Source organism: Pogoniulus pusillus, chromosome 4, assembly GCF_015220805.1.
Source record: "Pogoniulus pusillus isolate bPogPus1 chromosome 4, bPogPus1.pri, whole genome shotgun sequence".
In the NCBI taxonomy this organism is placed as follows: Eukaryota; Metazoa; Chordata; class Aves; order Piciformes; family Lybiidae; genus Pogoniulus; species Pogoniulus pusillus.
In genome coordinates this window covers 7,917,501-7,940,000 of record NC_087267.1, presented here as the reverse complement: position 1 = coordinate 7,940,000, position 22,500 = coordinate 7,917,501, and the positions used below count along the sequence as shown (strand labels likewise).

General features: G+C 39.6%; 1 protein-coding gene across 9 annotated transcripts in view; it reads left to right on the top strand.

Moving 5' to 3' along the window:
- Positions 1–22,500, top strand: part of FOXP2 (forkhead box P2) — a 355,294-nt gene that overhangs the window by 324,352 nt on the left and 8,442 nt on the right. For all 9 annotated transcript variants that reach the window (XM_064142097.1, XM_064142103.1, XM_064142102.1 and 6 more), the window contains one exon: positions 83–246. In XM_064142097.1, coding sequence (XP_063998167.1) covers positions 83–246 — 164 coding nt within the window. The remainder of the gene's footprint in view (positions 1–82; positions 247–22,500) is intronic.

Sequence of the window (22,500 nt, the reverse complement as noted above, 5' to 3'; positions counted from 1 at the left end):
ACACTCATATGTGTGTGAACACTTAGATATTATTTATATCTGTACAAACTAATCATTTTGGTTTTACTCTTCATTTTATTAGGCTGCACTGGCAGAGAGTAGTTTACCATTGCTTAGTAACCCAGGACTGATAAATAACGCATCCAGTGGCTTACTGCAGGCAGTCCATGAAGATCTCAATGGTTCGCTGGATCACATTGACAGTAATGGAAACAGCAGTCCGGGCTGCTCTCCTCAGCCTCACATGTAAGTGCAGTTAGCATCCTTTCAAGAAAAAAAAAACCCAACCTTAGTTTAAGACACAATATTACTCAAAAGCGCTTTGAAACGCGGTAAGTGAAACATCTGGAACTATGTGTTTGAACCTAAACATTTACATTAAATCATTTAAATAGATGAGTCTCCATTTACTTTGCAGTAAGATTAGTGCTGGTCTCTGTGGTCATTTTCACAGCCTCATTTATAAAAGCGTATTCAGAACGTTCACGTTGGAATTAGTTGCAATTTTTAACTGTGAGCCTCTAAACCGTTTATGAACTGTTGTGGAGATATTGCCCATTTATATAAACCGTAAAATGCAAAGTTTAACTCTTGCCCACAGTTTACATAGAAGCCAGTAAAGTGTAACTTTTTGCCTGTCGTATAAATCAGTGTAATTACATATTCAAGTTTAATTACTGGTGCGTCTGTATTGGCAAGGTTTATATGTTATATTTTATGCAAGACTACGATTCCTATTAATATTTAGCAGCTAACTATATCATTAATTACTCTAAAATCTTTCCCTTACCATCTTTTTAATGGAGCCGAGAGAGTGGAAGTATTAAAAATTGATGTATTGTGGATTTCAGAAATGTGTCTGAAGCTTTAGAAATGCCTGGCCTTAATCAGTGGTGTCAAACGTGGCAGTTTCTTGTTTACTAAACAGCAAACTCTGTATCTTGGAGGTATTGTTTCCCAGGTTATTTATATAATAATTAACAGTGTGATATCTAAGTAGACTTAGATTTAAGTTTACTGTAGGACGATTTTTAATGTGGATGTACAATTATGATCTCTTTTTTTTCTGTGTTTAAAGCAGCTGATCTGATTTGCCTTTTTTCATTCCATTTTCTCTTTCACATTTTGAATGTTCATTTTCATTTCTAGAGTGGGATATTTAGTGGTATCTGTAATTGAAACCGAACTCCCTTTTCACTTACGCTCTAGTGTGTGGAGAATCCATTTTAATCTGACATTTTTTAGGGGGAATTTTTGCAGAGTTTTTCTTCTGTTGTTTGGCAGGTTAATGTGTCAATGATCACACAGAAATGTTTATTGAAGTGCATTTAATTGTTTTATTGCACATTTATTCTACTTGCCTTTGAAAATAATACACTCTGAACATTCATGTGTTTTATCAGGTTCCAAACCATTACTTTTTCAAAATGGAAAAATTTGTCTTTTGGAAGTGTCTTTAGATGTATTAAATAATACAAAAGAAGTAATAAAACTTGAAGTAGAAAGAACATGAATATATGCTCTTGAGAGTAACACTACTCTAAAACAAGTAAAGTGAGCAATCAGACAAAAGTTTTTATATCCCATGCTTTATGCTATCAACCATGCAGTGGGTAGCTTGAGGCCTTTTACTTTTAGCAGTTCTCCTGAGTATGCTAATGCTCTCTTCCTGTATAAAATGCCAAGACAATAAAACTTTAAAGAGCAAACAAGAGTTAGATCATGTGTGTTAAAAACAGCTACTTTATAGAAAAGAATGACACTTGCTATTAAAGTTGTTTTGTAAGTGTTTGGCAGATCTGTTTACATATTCTATGTACTGTCTGCCATTCTGCTGGATAAACTGAGATATCTGTGCATATGATTATGTAGATATGGCTACATTTATATCTGTGTTTATAGCTAAAATACTGCCTATTGTAGCAGTTCTTGCTTATTAAAAAAGGCAAATAACTTGAGTTACATCCAACTCAAGATTCAGTCTTCCTCTCTCATCTCTGTGATATGCCGTTTGTCAAAAGAGGCAGTTCTGGGACAGCATTCTCCTTGAGAAACTTGCAGCCCATAGCATAGACAGGTGGACTTTGCTGGATTAAAAACGGACTGGGCAGTTGAGCCCAAACAGTTATGATAAACTGTGATGGTTTGAGTATGTGCTTCAAACTGGCTGCCGCTTGGATTTAACTTCGTTTATGTGCTAGTCGCAAGCAGTACCCCCCAGGGGTCGGTGTAGGAGCCGGTTCTGTTTAGTATCTTTATTAATGATTTGGATGAGGGGATGGAGGGCACCATCAGCATGTTTGCAGATGGCACTAAATTGAGCAGGAGTGTTCATCTGCTTGAGGGTAGGAAGGCACTGCAGAGAGATCTAGATGAGTTAAATCGATGGGCTTAGGTCGAGTGAGGTTTAACAAGACCAGCTGCTGAGTCCTACACTTTGATCACAACCAAACACCATAGGCTTGGAGCAGAGTGGCTTGAGAGCAGCCTGGTGGAAAATGATCCAGGGATGCTGGTGAACAGCTGACTGAACATGAACCAGCAGTGTGCCCAGGTGGCCAAGAGCATTCTGGCCTGTATAAAGAACAGTGTGTCCAGCAGGAGTAGGGAAATGATTGTGCCCCTGTACTTGGCCCTGAGGCCTGGCTTGAGTACTGTGTTCAGTTTGAGGTGCCACAGTATAGGGAAGACACTGACATCCTGAAGGGTGTCCAGAGAAAAGCAATGAGGCTGGTGAAGGGTTTGGAGGGCACGTCATATAAGGAGCAGCTGAGGGAGCTGGGGTTGTTTAGTCTGGAGAAGAGAAGGAAGCAAAAGAATGAGAGGAAAATGGGTCCAAGGGGACCAACCAGGGGAGTTTGGATTGAACATTAGGAAAAAATTATTTACTGAGAGGGTGAGGAGACCTTGGAACAGCCTGCCCAGGGCTGTGGTGATGTTGACATCATTGGAGGTGTTCAGGAAGCGTTGTGGCACTTCAGGATATGGATTAGTGATCATGGTAGTTTGGTTTAGGGTTAGACTCTCAAATGTCTTTTCCAACCTTGTTAATTCTATGAATCTTTTGAAGCTTACAGCTACATGTTGCTCTTTTTTTTGATAGACTGAAGAAACAGAATGTAGATGCACTGAGATACCACTGGAGGTCTGCTCATTCATTCCAGGCACCAAATTTGGTGCAAAATTACTGTGCTTCTATGAGACCATGAACTGAGAACCAAAATACACAAGCTATGACTAGATACCTGCTCACTTGTGATTTTTTTTTTTTACATCTTCCTTTCTGAGGGAGCCAAGAGCATGAAAAAGGGAATAAATGCAATCTGAAAGTCAGGGAAGGGAGACACTTGTACAGGAGGCAGGAGACCAAGGAAGAAGAAAGGCCTCTTCCTTGCCTTCATGACCATATCAGGGCCCTTTCTTAAAGTGCATTACTTAAGACAATGAGAAACGAGCATAGGGAAAGTGTGACAGAAGTAAAATAATTAAGGAATGTAGCAAACAGTGAACAGAAATCTTAAATTTTACCTTACCTACACAGATTACATAATCTCATAGAGGAATCTGGGGGTACTGATTGATACCTGCCTGAACATGAGCCAGCAGTGTGCCCGGGTGGCCAAGAGAGCCAGTGGCATCCTGGCCTGCATCAGGAATGGTGTGGTCAGCAGGTGCAGGGAGATCATTCTGCCCCTGTACTCTGCACTGGTTAGACCACACCTTGAGTATTGTGTTCAGTTCTGGGCCCCCCAGTTTAGGAGGGACATTGAGATGCTTGAGCATGTCCAGAGAAGGGTGACGAGGCTGGTGAGAGGCCTTGAGCACAGCCCTACGAGGAGGTTGCTCTCTTCTCTCAGGTGGCCAGCATCAGAATGAGAGGACACAGCCTCAGGCTGCACCAGGGGAAATTTAGGCTGGAGGTGAGGAGAAAGTTCTTCACTGAGAGAGTCATTGGACACTGGAATGGGCTGCCCAGGGAGGTGGTGGAGTCGCCGTCCCTGGAGCTGTTCAAGGCAAGGTTGGACGTGGCACTTGGTGCCATGGTCTAGCCTTGAGCTCTGTGGTAAAGGGTTGGACTTGATGATCTGTGAGGTCTCTTCCAACCCTGATGATACTGTGAAATATAATCACTTGAAAAATGTTACAGCCACAAGCATCAACTTGTAAATTCCTGAGAAGGTTTACCCAGGAAGTATGAGTGCTCCTCCCCTAAAGTAGTGTACTTCGGCGAGATCATAATTACTGGAGTCATCTGTAATGTTGGTGGCTCTGTTAATCTCTGAGTAGATTATTCCCTTCTTATTCCCAGGAAAGTGTACTATCAGAATATGCTGAGTAATTATGTTGCCTGGCATCCTGAAGCTGGCATGCAGCCAGGAGCAATGGACCATGATATTATGGAAAGAAGAAAAAGTTTTCTTGTAATTTAGAAATTGGAACATTCAGTTGGGAAGGAGCAGAGTTTGGATTCTAGACAAAGCTTCTAGGGAGAGACATTTGTTTGGTATTAGAGCATCAGCAGAAAATGCAAAAAGAGTGCCAGTTACAGTGTCAAAGCCAAGCATTTCAGTAAGGCATTTGGCTGCTAGAATGGTAATTAGTATTATTTGATTGGATACGTAATAGCAGAACTTTCTTATTTTGGAATGTTCTTATATACATGTGTGTGTGTATAAATTTACTCTTTTATAAACATAATGAAAAATATAAGTGTGCATTTCTATGCTTTAAGCATAAGGTCATCATCAGAGAACTTGGTTTCTCCTATTGTAATAACTTAGCTACTTAGAACGTAGAAACAATAATGACAATAATCATGCATTCGTGGTAGCACAACTTTCTAACCTAGCCAGTATATTGCTGAAGAACAATTTTGGAGGGATTTGGATGTCAGTTCCTTCAGAGCCAGTAAATTTAGATTCTTAAATGAACAACAGGATCATAATGAGATCAGCTTTATGCTATTACTTTTCCTGTCTCTTTTATATGTTCAAGTGTTTTCACTCTCAAGGATGGAATATCAGAGATTAGAGTGAAGTTGAACCAGTTTTCTGATGTTTGTCTGTGCTTTGTACTACAAAACTGGTCACAAGTTGTTACGACAACCGACACAGACAAGAGTTAGACACACTTAGTGTATCTCTTGTCCACATGTTCGTGTTTTGGCAAATGGATTGCACAAAATGCCAGTTCGCTGCATGAACTTGGAAGAAAAAGAGAGACGTTTAATCTGCAAAATGTTTGTACCAGTTAAGGAAACAGAAAGAAAGTGATTATCAGAAAAATCAGAAAATTACAACCTGACAAAATGTATTATTGCCATAGAAAACAACAGGATGGTTATGCCATTCTGTTAAAACTCACTGCATTCTTTTAATGAAGAGTGGGAGGAGTTAGCAAAGAATCATAGAATCAACCAGGTTGGAAGAGACCTCCAAGATCATTCAGTCCAACCTATTCCCCAGCCCTATCCAGTCAACTAGACCATGGCACTAAGTGCCTCATCCAGGCTTTTCTTCAACACCTCCAGGGACGGTGACTCCACCACCTCCCTGGGCAGCCCATTCCAATGCCAATCACTCTCTCTGGGAAGAACTTCCTCCTAACATCCAGCCTATACCTACCCTGGCACAACTTGAGACTGTGTCCCCTTGTTCTATTGCTGGTTGCCTGGGAGAAGAGGCCACCCCCCACCTGGCTACAATGTCCCTTCAGGTAGTTGTAGACAGCAATGAGGTCACCCCTGAGCCTCCTCTTCTCCAGGCTAAACAATCCCAGCTCCCTCAGCCTCTCCTCATAGGGTTTGTGTTCCAAAGGAGAAGGGTAAAGCAGATATCCTGCTAGTGAGATTCTGCGGAAGGGAGTCTCATGTTCTTCCTGTCTGATGCAACTAATCTGTTACATTCTCAGTGGATGTACAAAAAGAATCTATTTCCTAACAGCAATTTCAGAATCCTTAAGATAATGGATGTCAATCTGATTTCTAGCATTGTATTTTCTTTTTTTAAAACTACCTTGAAAACAAAAAACTAATTTTAGAGTCACTTCTAGAGAGTGAGTTCTTCTTATCTCCTATGACTCTTGAGTACAGCTGTTGTAGTGCTGTACTCTGTAAAACAAGAATGATTTAAAGCTAAATGTCAAGACATGAGAGTGATTTCCTATTGGAATGGGCTGCCCAGGGAGGTGGTGGAGGCACTGTCCCTGGGGGTCTTCAAGAAAAGACTGGATGAGGCACTTAGTGCCATGGTCTAGTTGACTGGATAGGGCTGGGTGATAGGTTGGACTGGATGATCTTGGAGGTCTCTTCCAACCTGGTTGATTCTATGATTCTATGACATATATATATATATATATATATTCCACAATCTTTAAGACTGTTTCTAGAAAAGTTAATGTTAGCTTATTGTAAGAAATAATAACATCCAACCATATGAACACAAGTAAGAGTCAATCTGAGATGAATTAGGAAAAAACAGTTTATGTAGTGTAGTCCTTCATCCTCAATTCTGTCTGTAAAAAAAAAAGGTGAGTTCCAACCATCTGTGGTTTCAGTCACCTTTTCCATTGTATTCTGCTGTTGTTCCTAACCTTACTCTGTTACCTTTCCCACTCTTACACTGACTGGATCATTTCTCTCTGCAGGTCTATCTGCATAATCAGCAAACTTGTTGTGCCTTTTTTTTTTTTTCCAGACTTTTTTTATCTTTAAATTTGATTCCCAGAGGCAAATATGATTATTCTGCTCTAAGATCATTTACTTTTGAGGTGCTTCAGTTTGAAAGCTTTCCATTGTCAGGTCGTTCCCATATCTGATTATTCCAGTCCCCCACTGTTAAGCTTTCACACCACTTACAGTAGGTTACCTATCATTCCAGTTTTAATCTCTTTCATTCCCTTGTTTCTTTAACTTCATAATGTTCCAATCCCCTGTCTTTCCTTCTTTCCTTTTTTATTTTTTTTTATTATCATTGTTATCATGCATTGTCCCATTTCATGATCTCTTTGCATTTACCTTGGAGGCTTATTCTCTTCTAGGAGACTGCTATGATCCAAGCCTCTTGTTCATTGTATAAGACTTAACATACTGTATAAGAAAATAAACTCTTGAAACACATCAATTAACAGGGATGTAACAAGCACTGTTAAATAGGTGAGAAGCATGTAATTGAGCAGAAGAGTGTGGTAGCAGTTGCAATTTTTCTGGCTATCCTTGTTCTTCAAAAATGTCTCACTGGATCACATGATATTATAATGCTTGTATAATTTAATTTCACACATTCTTATTCATAAATCTAACAAAAGAGAGATAATGGGTAAAGAGACTTTCTGACAACAATTGATTTTTATTTTTCTATGAAAAGAGGAACAGCTAGGAAACAGAATTTTAGAGGTTACAGCTTTTGTCCAACCGTATTTCCTTTGAGAGTCTCTATTGTTAGAATAGAGAGTGAAATAATTTTGGCTCTGCATAGTACTGCAAAGCATCTGAAAGTGAAAGGCAAGTCAAGGCATCCAACACTTGATCATACTGTTTTCTTAACAGTCTACTTTTTAGGGTTTTTTACTTTACTGGTTGTATGGATCATGCAACAGTAAACTCTTGAGGTAAACTGTGCCTCTGTACTTTGATTCAGAGCTACTCACATATACACACTAGTGGAAAAACAAGCAATTCTGTTTTGATTAATAATATTTTTCACTGTTCCTATTGACATAACTTTTCACTTGGACATTTTCCTAAATGTTTACATTCTCTCTTTTTTTTTATTTTCTTTCTTATTATTCTTTTATTTTGCATTATTTCACTTCTCAGTCCACTTGTCCTCTACGTTTTGCCTTCATTCATCAATTTTTTGGATCTTTATCATTTCCATTTTAGATTCTTAAATGTTACATGCATGTCTCGTTTTGGATCAGAAGTTGCTATTTCTTCTTTATATTATTCCAGCTTCAATTGTTGCATTTCTACAGTACATTCCCAATGCTCTTCACAAAAAAAAGATCACTCCAGAGATAGTGCCTTCAGCTGAAAAGTATCAGTTCCCTATAGCGTGGCTGGTAGAAGATGGTAGGGCCCTGTGGGGTTTCACAGAATCTTTTTGGAGACTCTCTTGCTGAAAACTTTGTGGTACTGCTGTCATGAATTCTCAGTGTATGAACATGATATTTATACTGTTCACATAATAGGTCTGTGTAAGAAAAGGCAGCATCTTAAATATTGTTATAGATATTAAAAACGTGTTTTGAAGTTGTGCAGCTGAATCTCTCTGCGGTGTGATTTTTGTAGCTCTTGAATTCAGTTCATAGGAGATTCCTGTCTTTGTATGCCACAAAAGCTGAGATGATAAAACTGCACTAACAGCTATGGATTTTACCAACTTTTGATGATTGCTTTTGGATTTTGAGTAAATGTAATGTTGTAAGCCAACTTCTTTTAAAGTGGACTCTCTAGCTTTTGTTGCAAGTGCACATGTCCAAAATATGTCCTTACATTTATGTATTGTGTAAGCAGTTACATAAAAAAAAAAATTCATATGCAGTTGGTAATGTTTATATCAGTAGTTTAAATTGTGATCCATAAATCCAAGCAAGGTTTCATTGAAACACATTATGAAGCACTATGCTGAGGTAGTGTTACTATTTAGTCTTCAGAATTTCTGCAAAACTTCAGGCACTCTACATATTTTAAGACTAAAAATGTCAATGTTTGTTTGTCTGGGTTCTTTTAAGAGTTTACAGAAAGATATCATCTCAGTGTGAAACCCTATGTGTAGGTCACATTAAAGTAATCAAATCTCAAGGTGGCTAAAGACATGATTATACCTGGTAATATCTATATAGAAAAGCAGTGTTTACAGTCTCCCAGCAAAGCGGAATAGGGAAAAAAGTGCTGCTGGCATGTAAGAGAAGTCTATGACTTAGAACAGTACTTGGTGCCATGGTCTAGCCTTGAGCTCTGTGGTAAAGGGTTGGACTTGATGGAACAACCCCAAGCAGTGCTGCAGGCTGGGGACTGAGTGGCTGGAGAGCAGCCAGGAGGAAAGGGACCTGGGGGTACTGATAGACAGTGAGCTGAAGATGAGCCAGCAGTGTGCCCAGGTGGCCAAGAGAGCCAATGGCATCCTGGCCTGCATCAGGAACAGTGTGGCCAGTAGGACAAGGGAGGTTATTCTTCCCCTGTACTCAGCACTGGTCAGTCCACACCTTGAGTACTGTGTCCAGTTCTGGGCCCCTCAATTCAAGAAAGATGTTGAGATGCTGGAACATGTCCAGAGAAGGGCGACAAAGCTGGTGAGGGGCCTGGAGCACAAATCCTATGAGGAGAGGTTGAGGGAGCTGGGGGTATTTAGCCTGGAGAAGAGAAGGCTCAGGGGTGATCTTATTACTGTCTACAACTACCTGAAGGGGCATTGTAGCTAGGTGGGGGGTGGCCTCTTCTCCCAGGCAACCAGCAATAGAACAAGGGGACACAGTCTCAAGTCGTGCTGGGGGAAGTATAGGCTGGATGTTAGGAGGAAGTTCTTGCCAGAGAGAGTGATTGGCATTGGAATGGGCTGCCCAGGGAGGTGGTGGAGGCACCGTCCCTGGGGGTCTTCAAGAAAAGACTGGATGGGGCACTTAGTGCCATGGTCTAGTTGATTGGTTAGGGCTGGGTGCTAGGTTGGACTGGATGACCTTGGAGGTCTCTTCCAACCTGGTTGATTCTATGATTAGACTGGATATACTGCTTCGTGAAGCAGAAGTCTGCCGCGCTAAGCACAGAGCGAAGTATGTTAACCTAGTCTCTGTGATAGCTCAGATATGTCCTAATCAGTTCAGTCTTCAGGCAGACTGTAGTTGTGTATTTTCACAGAGGCCATGTAGGTAAAACATATTTTCCCTGCATGTTGTTCTTCCTATCCAAGTCTTAAATCTGTAATAGCATAGCAATAGGAGACTTGATCAATATTCATCTTGTTAACAATTTGATGGAGGGTTCTGAGAAATGTTAGAATAAGTTTGTAGTTTTACATGTAGCAAATTCCTAAGACTAGACATTGTAGCAGGTCACCAACTGAATGTGCACTGATAAAGGTATATGGTTGTAGAAGCACATTTAGCAGGAATGTTGTCCATAGAAGTAAGCTCTGTCCTCTACCTAGTTCTTCTGGTAGGGCTTTTCTGAGGAAGTAGTACTAGATGTCCTGAGAACACCTGTGTCCAGTTCTGAGCCCCTCAATTCAAGAGAGATGCTGAGGTGCTGGAGCGTGTCCAGAGAAGAGCAACAAAGCTGGTGAAAGGCCTGGAACACAAACCCTATGAGGACAGGCCAGGGTTGTTTAGCCTGGAGAAGAGGAGGCTCAGGGGGGACCTCATTGCTGTCTACAACTACCTAAAGGGAGGCTGTAGCCAGGTGGGGAGTGGCCTCTTCTCTCAGGCAACCAGCAATAGAACAAGGGGACACAGTTTGAAGTTGTGCTGGGGGAGGTACAGGCTGGGTGTTAGGAGGAAGTTCTTCCCAGAGAGAGTGATTGGCATTGGAATGGGCTGCCCAGGGAGGTGGTGGAGTCACCATCCCTGGAGGTGTTCAAGAAAAGCCTGGATGAGGCACTTAGTGCCATGGTCTAGTTGACTGGATAGGGCTGGAGGATAGGTTGGACTGGATGATCTTGGAGGTCTCTTCCAACCTGGCTGATTCTATGATTATATGAACAGAGGGACTGGGTATGGAATTTGTGAAAGTCTTCAGAGGGCTGTGCAGAGAAGATGGAATGAACTTGTCCTTGTCTGTTTGGAACAGAAAAAGAAGCAATTGATTAGTATTTCAGTGAGAGTAAGAAAAGCAGAAAAAGTTAGCTGAAAAGAAATAAAACCTCTCTGACTGTCAGTTAATGAAGTGCTTGTATGTGTATCAGTACACATATCACAGTGCAGAGTGACTGTGGAACTGTGATACTGCAGGCTTCTAAGGGCCTTACGTTCAAAGTGAACATAAGTGATGTAGGTGTAAATGCTCTTAGACGATATGATTTCTTGACATCTTTTCCAACTCCATTCATTCTTTCAACAAATCTGAAAAAAGTAGGTTTTTTTTTATATATGCCATGTCTTACCAAGTGCTAGCTGCACTGTTCAAGTCCATTTATTTGTGAACAGCTGTCATGGACAAATATCTTTAAGCACTCTTATTTTTAAGACTTAATGAAACTCAACCTTACAGTAAAATATATAGTGAACATAATGTGCTAATTTGAGCCTAGCTAGAATGTTTTGGTGAGAAGAACTAGATTACAGGCTGCGAAAGGAAAACAGTGGTGATGTCTACTTCCCTCTTAGGCTTGCTGAGATGTATAGGAACAAGAAATAAAAGCATAGATAACCACTCTCACTTGGGCTTCTGGCTGAGCTGCATCTTACTTTTTAACCTCACCCTCCATTTTGGACTAATTCGCTTTGCTTCCTAACCCCCTGGCCAAACCTCTATTCTTGAGACTGGGGTAAGGTCGAGAGGGGTAGAGGGAAGGTGAAGGGGTGGTTGGGAGCCCCTCCTGGGGACTCAGGTTTCTGGGGAGTTGTGTTTCTGTATTACCTTTTACCTTGTATATTTCTGTCTATAACTGTATATACTGTAAATATCTGCTTGTATATTGTGCCAGCTGTAAATATAAGCTTCATTCATATTTCCAGAGCTGGCTGAGTCTAGTCTGGGTGATTTCTAAAGTGAGAGGGGGCGGGGAACACCCAAACCATAAGATTCAGTTAATGTCAGAAATGCCATCTAGGGCAATGCAAACAGTCTTACACAGGTCAGTTTGACCCATTTTTTTCTTGCTTATTAAATGTTTGTTAAATGCTGCTGCCAACTATTCAGCAGAAAACATATCAAAGGAATAACCTTTCTCCAGGCTTGTTCTTTCAGACAAAGCTAGTCTTCACTTCAAGTGCTAGCTCTTGTACATTGAAAAAATAATATATCCATGCTGCAAGAATAGCATAAGAAAAGGAAATACTTTGGTAGCATCCTGCTGAAAATGTTGAAACACCCATTATCAGTCAACATTTTCAGTGAAGACTGTGCCAGAAGAAAAAATGTTCCGTGCTTAGGTGTAAGTGTAATGATATTCAGTCCTTTGCTGTTGCATTAGAAGAAAATGTTTGGGTGGTATTGTGGAAAATTACTGATTATTAGCTTATAAAATCTCACCAAAAAACGTGCTGTAAACAATAATAAAAGGCTGTCAGTGTCAGCCTGTTTGTCCCACACTATCTGTTGAGCTATACATTTTCCAAGAGAGCAAAGGTTTACTAGCACAAAAGTTTCCAACAGAAATAGAAATCCAAGTTTATATAGCCTCTGTTTATATTAAGATGTACACAGACCATACGTAGTGCAGTCCAAATTCTCCCTCAGCTTTTCCTGGATCATTGAATAGCTTTCCAGATTTAGTCTAGAGAACAATTGCCTGCTCTAACCCACAGATGTTGCCACTAAGCTTCCATGTACCAGGCACAATGTTTAAAACTTGCCAAAGAACTTTGTTCTTTTCCAGCTTGCTCTTTTTTTCAGTAGTTCCTCTACCACCCCAAAATAGTCAGACACTCAGAGCTCTAGTATTTTATCATTTTCCTTTGAGTTTTTACCTTCAAAATGTCTGTGCTCTTTCTCCCTAATCCTTTTCTTTGTTTAAGATGTTAACTTTTGACGTTTGAACTAGATGCACTTCGCAGTTTGAAAGACTTTAGAGGCTTATGCCCTAAGCTAATTCTAGTCAAATTTTAGTTTTGTAATGGTTCTATCACAGGAAAAAATACATCTATTTAGATACCAAAGGTAGCAAGCCGGTGTGAAGGATGGGAATTTTAGAAGTCACTAGAATAAGAAAATATGTTAACATAATTCCCCAGTCAGAATTGCATTCCTACAAATTTTGATCCTGTAAGAAGGGCAAATTGTCCATGAGTTTGGAGCCACATTTGATATTAAATAAAAAAAAAAACTCACAACACTGTTAATGTGTTCTCAGGAAAGATCCTTTATCTCCAATTCAAAGACTCTATCTGTTTTGGGTTTTTTTATAGTACAAATTGCTAACATTCCTAGCTGGTAGTAGATCAGTGCAGTTCAGGTAACCCTGTTTATTATCTTGGCATTCTCTTGCAAATGTAAAATAAATAACCCCCAAAACATGAAGACTCATTTTTTAATCAATAATATATTCTTCTTGTTAAAGGGAAATTAAATTGTCACATGGGTGTCAACAAATCTATCAGTTTATTAGTTGGATAATGCTCATTCTATATACACCTAAAAAGAGATGGACATGTTTGATTGTTGGGTTTGTTTGCTTGCTTGTTTTCAGGTTTTATTTCAGCTTGGACTCATTATTACAAAGCCAAAAATCTTTAAAAGCTTTTTTTTTTTTGGCACATTTTTCTTTATTTCTGATTTGCTAGAATGCCCATGTTTAAGCCTTGCTTGGAACAGAAATAGCAAGTTGTAGCTGTTCCTCGTTTCAAGTGAAGGAATTGTTATTTTGATGTGCTTGGAGCAGGGCCACAGGGTTAGGGCAAGAAGCGCCAAACACTAGATCCTGCCACTTGAGGAACAAATGTATTGGTTTGGTTAGTAGATAAGCAGCATGAAATCATCCCTGAGTTGGGAAATGCTTATGGAACATAGAATCATAGAATCAACCAGGTTGGAAGAGACCTCCAAGATCATCCAGTCCAAACTATCCCCCAGCCTCAGCCAGTCAACTAGACCATGGCACTAAGTGTCTCATCCAGTCTTTTCTTGAGCACCTCCAGGGACGGTGACTCCACCACCTCCCTGGGCAGCCTATTCCAATGGGAAATCAGAAAGGAGAAAGGAGAGGTTTGCTCCTAATCTCCGTGAGTTAGTGGCTGACTCAGTGGTTCAGTATCAACTGAAACATTTTCCTGCAAAGTAATGGCAGCTGGCATCTCAAAATTAATGAATACTTATGTATTTTAATCCTATTCCAAGTATTTATTACCTTTAAAAAGCACAGCTCATCAGCTGTGTAACTTGCTGAGGATTAAGAAACTTTAGCTATAGCTCTGTGCCTTTTGATTATTGGAAGAAATTATTAGTGGGATATCTATAGTGGTAAAATGGTTGTAAATCTGTTGTATTAAATTGAGTGACACTTAAGCGTATGTAAGGTGAAGCTTTGGTTTTTTTCTTATGTTTTCCTTATTTCCAGATTTCTAGTTGTCACTTCTGCTCATACCTCCAAGCCACTGCTCTTCTTGTATTGACTTCAGTGGCAGCTAAATTAAATCAATTCACATTCTTCCTGTCATTTTTAATGTGTCCTCTTAGAGATTTGTTTGCTGTGCCATAGATCACTTCTGTTGTTCTTTTATGGATTCTGCTATATTGTTTTCCTGACGAGGGAAGAGCTAAAAGGTAATGAATTACATTGAACATTAGAGTTGAAGTGAGGGCCTACTACAAATACTTAAGCATATTTTATGTTATTGTCACCATCATTATTCTGTCCTAGTTAATGTAACATAGTTGTGTTTGATTTCTGAAGCAGAGGCACCGCTGAAGGATTCAAAAGGACTTATTTACCAAGTGGTTACAGTAGATAAGTTTATCTGGATAGTTTATTGTATTTCTTCTATTTGTCAGCAGTAAATATCTGCCATTGATTGTCACCCTCATTTTGTTTTTCACAGTAAACTTTACATACAACTGGTTTATGTATATTGTATTGCTACCGCTGCTTATGGAGGCTCAGGGGTGACCTCATTGCTGTCTACAGCTACCTAAAGGGAGGATGTAGCCAGGTGAGGGTTGGCCTCTTCTCCCAGGCAACCAGCAATAGAACAAGGGGACAGAGTCTCAAGTTGTGCTGGGGGAAGTATAGGCTGGATGTTAGGAGGAAGTTCTTCCCAGAGAGAGTGATTTGCCATTGGAATGGGCTGCCCAGGGAGGTGATGGAGTCACCATCCCTGGAGGTGTTCAAGAAAAGCCTGGATGAGGCACTTAGTGCCATGGTCTAGTTGACTGGATAGGGCTGGGTGCTAGGTTGGACTGGATGATCTTGGAGGTCTCTTCCAACCTGGTTGATTCTATGATTCTGTGACTGGATGATCTTGGAGGTCTCTTCCAACCTGGTTGATTCTATGCATCTTGGCTGTTCACAATTATATTTGAGAAAGAAATAAAAATGCCTACATTCTTAGAGAATTCTCAGAGTTAACCTACCTCCACATTGTGAAATGTTACTTTGTTCTTCCTTCACCTAACTAGCTTCATTACTGACGAATCCTTAAGTCTGATCTTAGTATAAGGTACATTTTTGAAGTTTCTTACAGGAATTTCTTTCTCCATGTCATTTATTTAGTAGAAAAATACACTGTTCATCACTTCTTGTTATTCCTCCTTCTCCCCAAGCATTCTCTCAGATGCATTGCATATTTCATTTATGCCTTCTGCTGTTAATAAACTTCACAAGTGAAATCATGGCCCTAATGAAGTCAAGGGGAATTTTGCCATTGACTTAAATGAGATCTGGATTTCATCCCAGGATCCCATTTGTTGGCATGTCTTTGGCTTTCCCTCATTTCTTATTCTGCCTTCAGTCACTCTTAATCATTCTTAATCTCCATTTGATATTTCTTGTGACTGCTTACAGCTTAATTCCTCAATTGCAGTTCATTGATTTTTTTTTCCAAATGAAACAAGGAGTTCTCCCAGATCAGAAATCTTTTTATTAGAGCTTTTAAAATTTGTTCAGTCTTAATAGTCTACAACATTAGCAAAATTACTAATGTTGAAATCTGAAAACATCTGAAGCATTTTTGTTTCTGCAAATAACAGCGAGGAAATACTTCTTCCTTCATGGCAGGATTAACTGGGAATGCCCTCTGAACTCTAAGTTTCTATGTGGTGTTTTTAAGCTTTTGATGTTTTGTTTTGCTTTGGCTGGCATTCTTTTCATGCAATTTTTGCTGTCTGCATTTCCCTAAAATCCAAAAGATAGAAAATTAATCATCTTTTCAGATTTGGTGTATTATGCTACCTACTTAATTCTTTTTACCTCCTTTTCAGATACCAAATACAGCTTGTGGCATTTTCTTCTTTTGAAGATAGCACCTCGTGTTCACTTAGTTCAGATTTTCAGATAACAATGACTGTCGTTGTTCTGTCCCACTCCCCTCTGATGTTACAGATATATATACACTGAGTGGCTTTCTTCTGTCATATTCAGTAGAATTAATAATTGTGCTTATGTTGAATTAATAATTATTCTTACCTTTTTCTTTAGCCTTCCATTTGCAGTACCTTTGTATTACCTGATTTTTTCAGAGATATAGGAATATGGTGGGACCTATTTCACAGAATCACAGAATGTCAGGGGTTAGGAGAGACCTCAAGAGGTCCAATCCCTCTGGTACAGCAGGATAACCTAGAGTAGATCACACAGGAATGCATCCAGGTGGGTTTTGAATAGCTCCAGAGGAGACTCCACAACTCTCCTGGGCAGCCTGTTCTAGTGTTCTGTCATCCTGACAGTGGAAAAAATTCCATAGAACTTCCTATGGCTCAGCTTCCACCCATTGCCCCTTGTCCTGTTGTTGGACATCACTGAGAAGAGCCTCACTCCATCCTCTTGGCATTCACCCTTTACATATTTATAAACATTGACAAGGTCACCTCTCACTCTCCTCCAAGCTGAGGAGCCCCAGCTCCCTCAGTCTCTCCTGCTAAGGAGAATGTTCCACTCCCTTAATCATTTCTGTGGCTCTGCACTGGATTCTTTCAAGCAGTTCTATGTCCTTCTTGAACTGAGGGGCCCAGAACTGGACACAATGGTCCAGATGCACCCTCACCAGGGCAGAGTAGAGGGGGAGGAGAACCTCTCTTGATGTACTAGCCACATTCCTTCTAATACACTCCAGAATGGCATTGGCCTTCTTGGCCACAAGAGCACATTACTGGATCATGGTCAACTTTCCACCCACTAAGATCCCTGGGGCCTTTTCTCCTTCACTGCTCTCCAACAGTTCAGTCTCCAAACTTATACTGATACCTGGGGTTGTTCTTTACCAGGTGCAAGACTCTGCACTTGCCTTTGTTGAACTTCATTCAGTTTCTCCCTGCCAACCCTCTGCATCCTTCTGCATCGTTTTGGCACCTTGATATAAAAAATACAGCAATAAACTGGAGTGAGTTCATCAAAAGACCACGAAGATGGTCGGAAGCAGAAGCAGTTGGTCAGTGAGGAGAGATTGAGGAAGCTGACCTCAGTCAGTCTGGGGAAGAGGTGACTGATGGAACCTGACCCTCAGTACCTAAAGGGGGTTAGCAAGTAGACGGAGCCAGGCTCCTCAACTTTATAGTAGATGGAGAGGCAGTGGACATAAGTTAAAATGAGAGATTCAGACTAGGTATAGAGAAAACTATCCTTATGGGACAGTTGCCAAGGAACTAATAGAGTCTTCATCCTTGGGGGTTTTCAAGACCCAACTGGTTAAAACCTTGAGCAACCTGGTCTGATCTGGTAGCTCCACTTTCTTTGAGCAGGAGATTGACCTCAATTATCTTGTGATCCTAGAGTGTGCTTTCATAAAGGCAAAACAAGTGAGCGAGCACAGGCAACCAAGCCCAAGGAGAACAATGCTCTGCATTTGGTTTTACAGATACCAGCAAAGTCATATCCGGTGCTCACCTTGTTAAAGTAACACAAAAGAAAAGTTGTGTTTGCAATACCAATTTTGTGCAGTTGCTAATGAATGGGGTTTGTAATACGTTTTTGAATTATTTTTTTGGTTTCACCCCTGCCACCTACCTTTAAAGTAATTGAAGGGAAGGCAAGGGAAGAACATAGCTTCTTTTGCAGTGACTGATAAAATTTTATCAGCACCCATTATGAATAGGAAGCAAGTCACTAGGCTTAAAGGTTGTAAAAGACATAAGAGACTTTTACAAACTCATTCTTACTTGCTGCTGCACCTTACTTTGATGTGCCAGAGGCACTTTGTGAACACTGATCATTAATTCAATCTTATGCTGTCTCCTCAAGTGGTGAACTAAAGACAGTGAACTTGGTGGCCTAATTAATTATTCCAGTGTACTCATCTCCTGATAGAATCTGCAGCAGTGTCTGCCAGGTAGGGCTGTTGCCTCTTTCTATAACCATGTCAATGCTGATCCCAACTCTACCACAGAGACTTGACATACTTGACAATACATAGGGTGATGAATATGAGAAGATGTATATTTTGAAGATTCTGTGTGTGTGTGTTTGTGCTTTAGTGTTGCATTTGAGAGCAGAAAAGGTTGCTACCACCCTTTTATTCCCAGTGTGGGTTTTGGAGGGCACTGAGTAGAAGGGTGTAATATGAAAGTGGCAGGCTGACAAAGCACATCCAAAGTACTTCTTCCACCAGGACATTGTAGATTCACCCTGTCCTTAGTGAAATGAGGTAGCTCACCCTAAGCTGCATGACAAGGATATGTGGGAGTAGGACCTTTCTCCATTTCTTGCTTGAAGCTAGAGATTTGCATATAGGTGTTATTTTAGCTAGAAATAATTGCACTTCTTCAGCATTTCAGTATATGTGATAGACATGGAGAAAGTGATTCCTGCTATTCAAGGAAAAATAGTAATGGATTCTGCGACAGCTCTACCATAACCGAATCTGTATTTAATTACTTGTCTACTCTTTTGCCTTTTCTCAGTACTTGGATTAGTATCTTCCTAAATGGCTGTACATACCCACATCAATAAACAGTTCACTCCTACTTAAGAAAAATAATAAACTTTTTATAACAGCGTGAAATTGTAAAGAGAGAAAGTAATAGAATTAGGTATCTTGAAAATACTGTAGCATTTGAGGATTTGTCTCCATTTGCTTACCAAAGCATAAAATATAAAAACTCTAGATCTGAAACAGTGGATTGGAAAGAAAAGCTTTTCTTTTTAATCCACTGTAGAATATCCTACAGCCCTAGAGCTGTGCTGGCAAGATGAGATGCAGCTCTTCCTGAGAAAATGCTAGTCCAGACCTACCAGAAATAAGAATGAGGGGAAAAAGAAAACACCAAACGAAAGGATCAGTTACTACATATATGGTTGGACTTGATGATCTGTGAGGTCTCTTCCAATCCTAATAATACTGTGATACTGTGGTTATCATTTCACCAAATAATATTTGGTAAAAAATATTTTGGTAGAAAACTGTAATGAAAGTCAGAGCTTTAAAATACTAGATCAGACAGATTTATTTTTTTTAATGTAAATGTGTTTCAGCAGCTTAAGTTAGGAGTATGTTTTATATAATGTTGCAGGTTAGCACAGATGTTGGCAATAGAAAGCCAAGATGCTTCAGAGAAAGGTTAGTAATGTCCTTCAAATAGTAAAATACATGAGTGTACAGAGAGAGTTAGTTTGGCCACAGTGTTCTTTGTGCCTCAGTACCTTCTTGACATAGACACAAAAATTTGCAGACTTCTAGCTTGAAAAATTTGTAGCTGTGCGTATTTTTAGTATCCCAAAATATACATGGTACACTCTGGGTAGCTCAATCAAAATATACTTGTAGTTTGAGGTGTCCTCAGAATGAAAGGATTGAGAAGAGTGTGGGTAGTAAGTAAAAATGTAAGTAAGACTTGAAAGTGCCAAACGCTGAAAGTTACAGTGGAAAGGTGGGGTTCTATAAAATATAGTGCTACACAAACATAACCTGTTTGGGTTTGCTTTCTTTTGTATTACTGAAGTACAATTAATGTAATGGAAGTAAAGCTAGTGGAGAAATAGTATACATGGAAGAATATCTGCAGACTAACCAACTTGTTTTGAAGATGTATTGCTCATGGGCTTAAAACTATGTAAGTAATTGTGCTAAACAATGAGTCAAACTCTGCTTCTTTCAGTTTGAGAAACACTCAAAGCTCTTTGGGTGCTTCCTTTATTATTTATTTTAACTCTTGCAAATCTTTATCATTTCACAGGCAAACAAAATCTTAAAAGAAATAATCCAACACAGGTTATTGTGCCATATAAGGCTTATAAATTGTTCAATCCTAGATATTCCCTTGGGAAAACTTTCTTCAGCAAAATTCCAGAAAATGCCTCATGTTTATATACTTGTACATGAAGTCACCAGGAAAGCTGGTGAGTCAATAGTGTCAAAATTAAAGTCTCATAGAAAATAAGCCTGGAAGGGACTTCAGCACATGATCTAATTTATTGCCCTTTGTGCCATTGAATACCAAAGTAAAAAGCTGCTTAGTTTTACTAGGTACCGAAGTCACCATAGCAATACAAAATATTTTCAACTGCTACCCAGTAAAAAAAAATAAATCACCCCTTTGTTGTTTTAGACTGATTATTACAACCCCTGTATGAAATAAAAATGCACTAAAATATCTTAATAAATTACATAACTTGCTGCAAACTATGCACTTTACTACAAACCTCACAGTAAGCACATTGACTTAGGCAGCAGAACACCAAGCTCTTCTCTCAACATTTATCACCTCTTAAGAGCAGTGTTTTCAGGGTCAGCCATTACCTTGACTTAATTGTCTGAGAGACTGTATCTCTCTGTCATGACATCTGAGAGACTGTATCTCTGTCATGACATCCCACAGCACTTTCCCTTAAACAATTTCAGCAGAACATTAAAGATTTTGGGTGGACATAGACAACAGTGTTTAGAGGACCCAGAACTAAAGTGTGGAATTTGTTCCACAGGGAATTTTAGAGTGGTTGTAGTACTTGTCCAGTTGCTTTCAGAATTAAACACTTAACACTGCATATTTATTTATTTTTTGCATACACACATAAGAAATGAAATCTTTTTTTTATTTCCCCTGCCGTAGAATTGGATGAAAGAAATTCAGAGAGACTTAAACTGTTAAATTTCTGGTTTGGAAGGAAAGGATCTTTGTAACAGAAATTCAGAGAGACTTAAATTGTTAAATCTCTGGTTTGGAAGAAGGAAAGGATCTTTGTAACTCAGTATTGATGATTATAAAAGGCAGTGCCTAAGTTGAGACTTTCTCCAATGAAAAGTTGTATTTTCTGTTCACAGCCTGGAATGAGCACCATTTTTACTAACTAAACCCAAGCCTTGTTTATTGTAATTATTTATATTTTGTTGTTCTGTGTTCTCACTGCTGTTTTGCTGAATTTGGAATTGCCTTACGTTAAAGCTGAAGTGACGTGAAACCTCTGTAGAAAACACGCTATCCATAATTGAGAATACTATATCAAGTGTATTTTCTCCTTGTAGACACCAGCTCAACTCAATTTAATTAAGAAATCATGTACTTGGTTATAGGATCTGGTTGTTTTCTTGTCAGCAGCAGCGCACGTTCTAATGTTTAACAGTTGAATGGAACACTTGTTTGTGGCCGTTGCCTAGATTTTAGCAGAATTTTAGTAGCTATTATACTGAACAAGTTTTCCCAAGGCAGGATTGGGCTTATCTCGTGCAAAACTCGTCTCTAAATATTTGGAATTGACTTTATCCATTCCTTCCTAGTGTATATTTATCCTTCATCTGTCTGTCCTGTTATCTTTCTCTTTCCTTTGAAGCCTCAAGGCTCTTCTCCAGCAGCCTGCAAACAATCTGTGTGAGGCCTCTGTAATTGTCCAGCAACTGTAACCTGTCTCCTGGCACCTGGCAGTTGTTCCAGTTGAATATAATAAATGATAATGTCTTTATGGATGCAGTATACATCTGAGAATATGAGAGACAACATAATGGCACGTTTACATTGATGGCTCACATCCAATTTTTCATCAACCAGTATACCCAAGTTTCTCCTCCAAGGGCTTTTCTCAATCTCTTTAGTACCCTGGTCTGTATTGATATTGGAGGTTGCCTTGACCCAGGTGCAGGATCTCGTGCTTGAGCTTATTGAAGTTCATGAGGTTCACATGGGCCCACTCCTGAGGTCTGTCAAAGTTTCTCTGGATGGGCTCCCTTCTCTCCATCGAATAACTGCACCACTTAACCATGGTGTTACATGCAAAATTGCTGAGAGCTTACTCAATCTCACTGGCTATGTCATTGATTAAAATACTAAATAGTTCTGGTCCCAGTATGGGCATGTGAGGGACACTGTAGATGAAGGAATACGCCAGGGGTACTGGTGCACAAAATGCAGTTTCCTGGGAGTAATGCAGAGGAGAGAGTATTGCAGCATCTGGAAGTGATGAACATGGCGTTATATCATGATTAAAAACATTCAAGACTTCCATCAAAACCAGTCACAATTCAGAGGAAAAGAGCTGAAATTTTAAGCTTAAGTGGAATTCACCAATATTTGAAAAAAGATACTACTTAAAAAAAACTCAGCCTTGTCAATGGTCGCTTAAATCTCAAGGCACACAATTATTACCTTAATGTATTACCTTAGAAAAGGGATTAATAACTTTCCAAGGACACTGTTCCCGTGGTTTTCAGTGATAAAAGTAATTTCTAAGTGACCCTACATTCCTTTGTAACTTATGTCCCAAACAAATA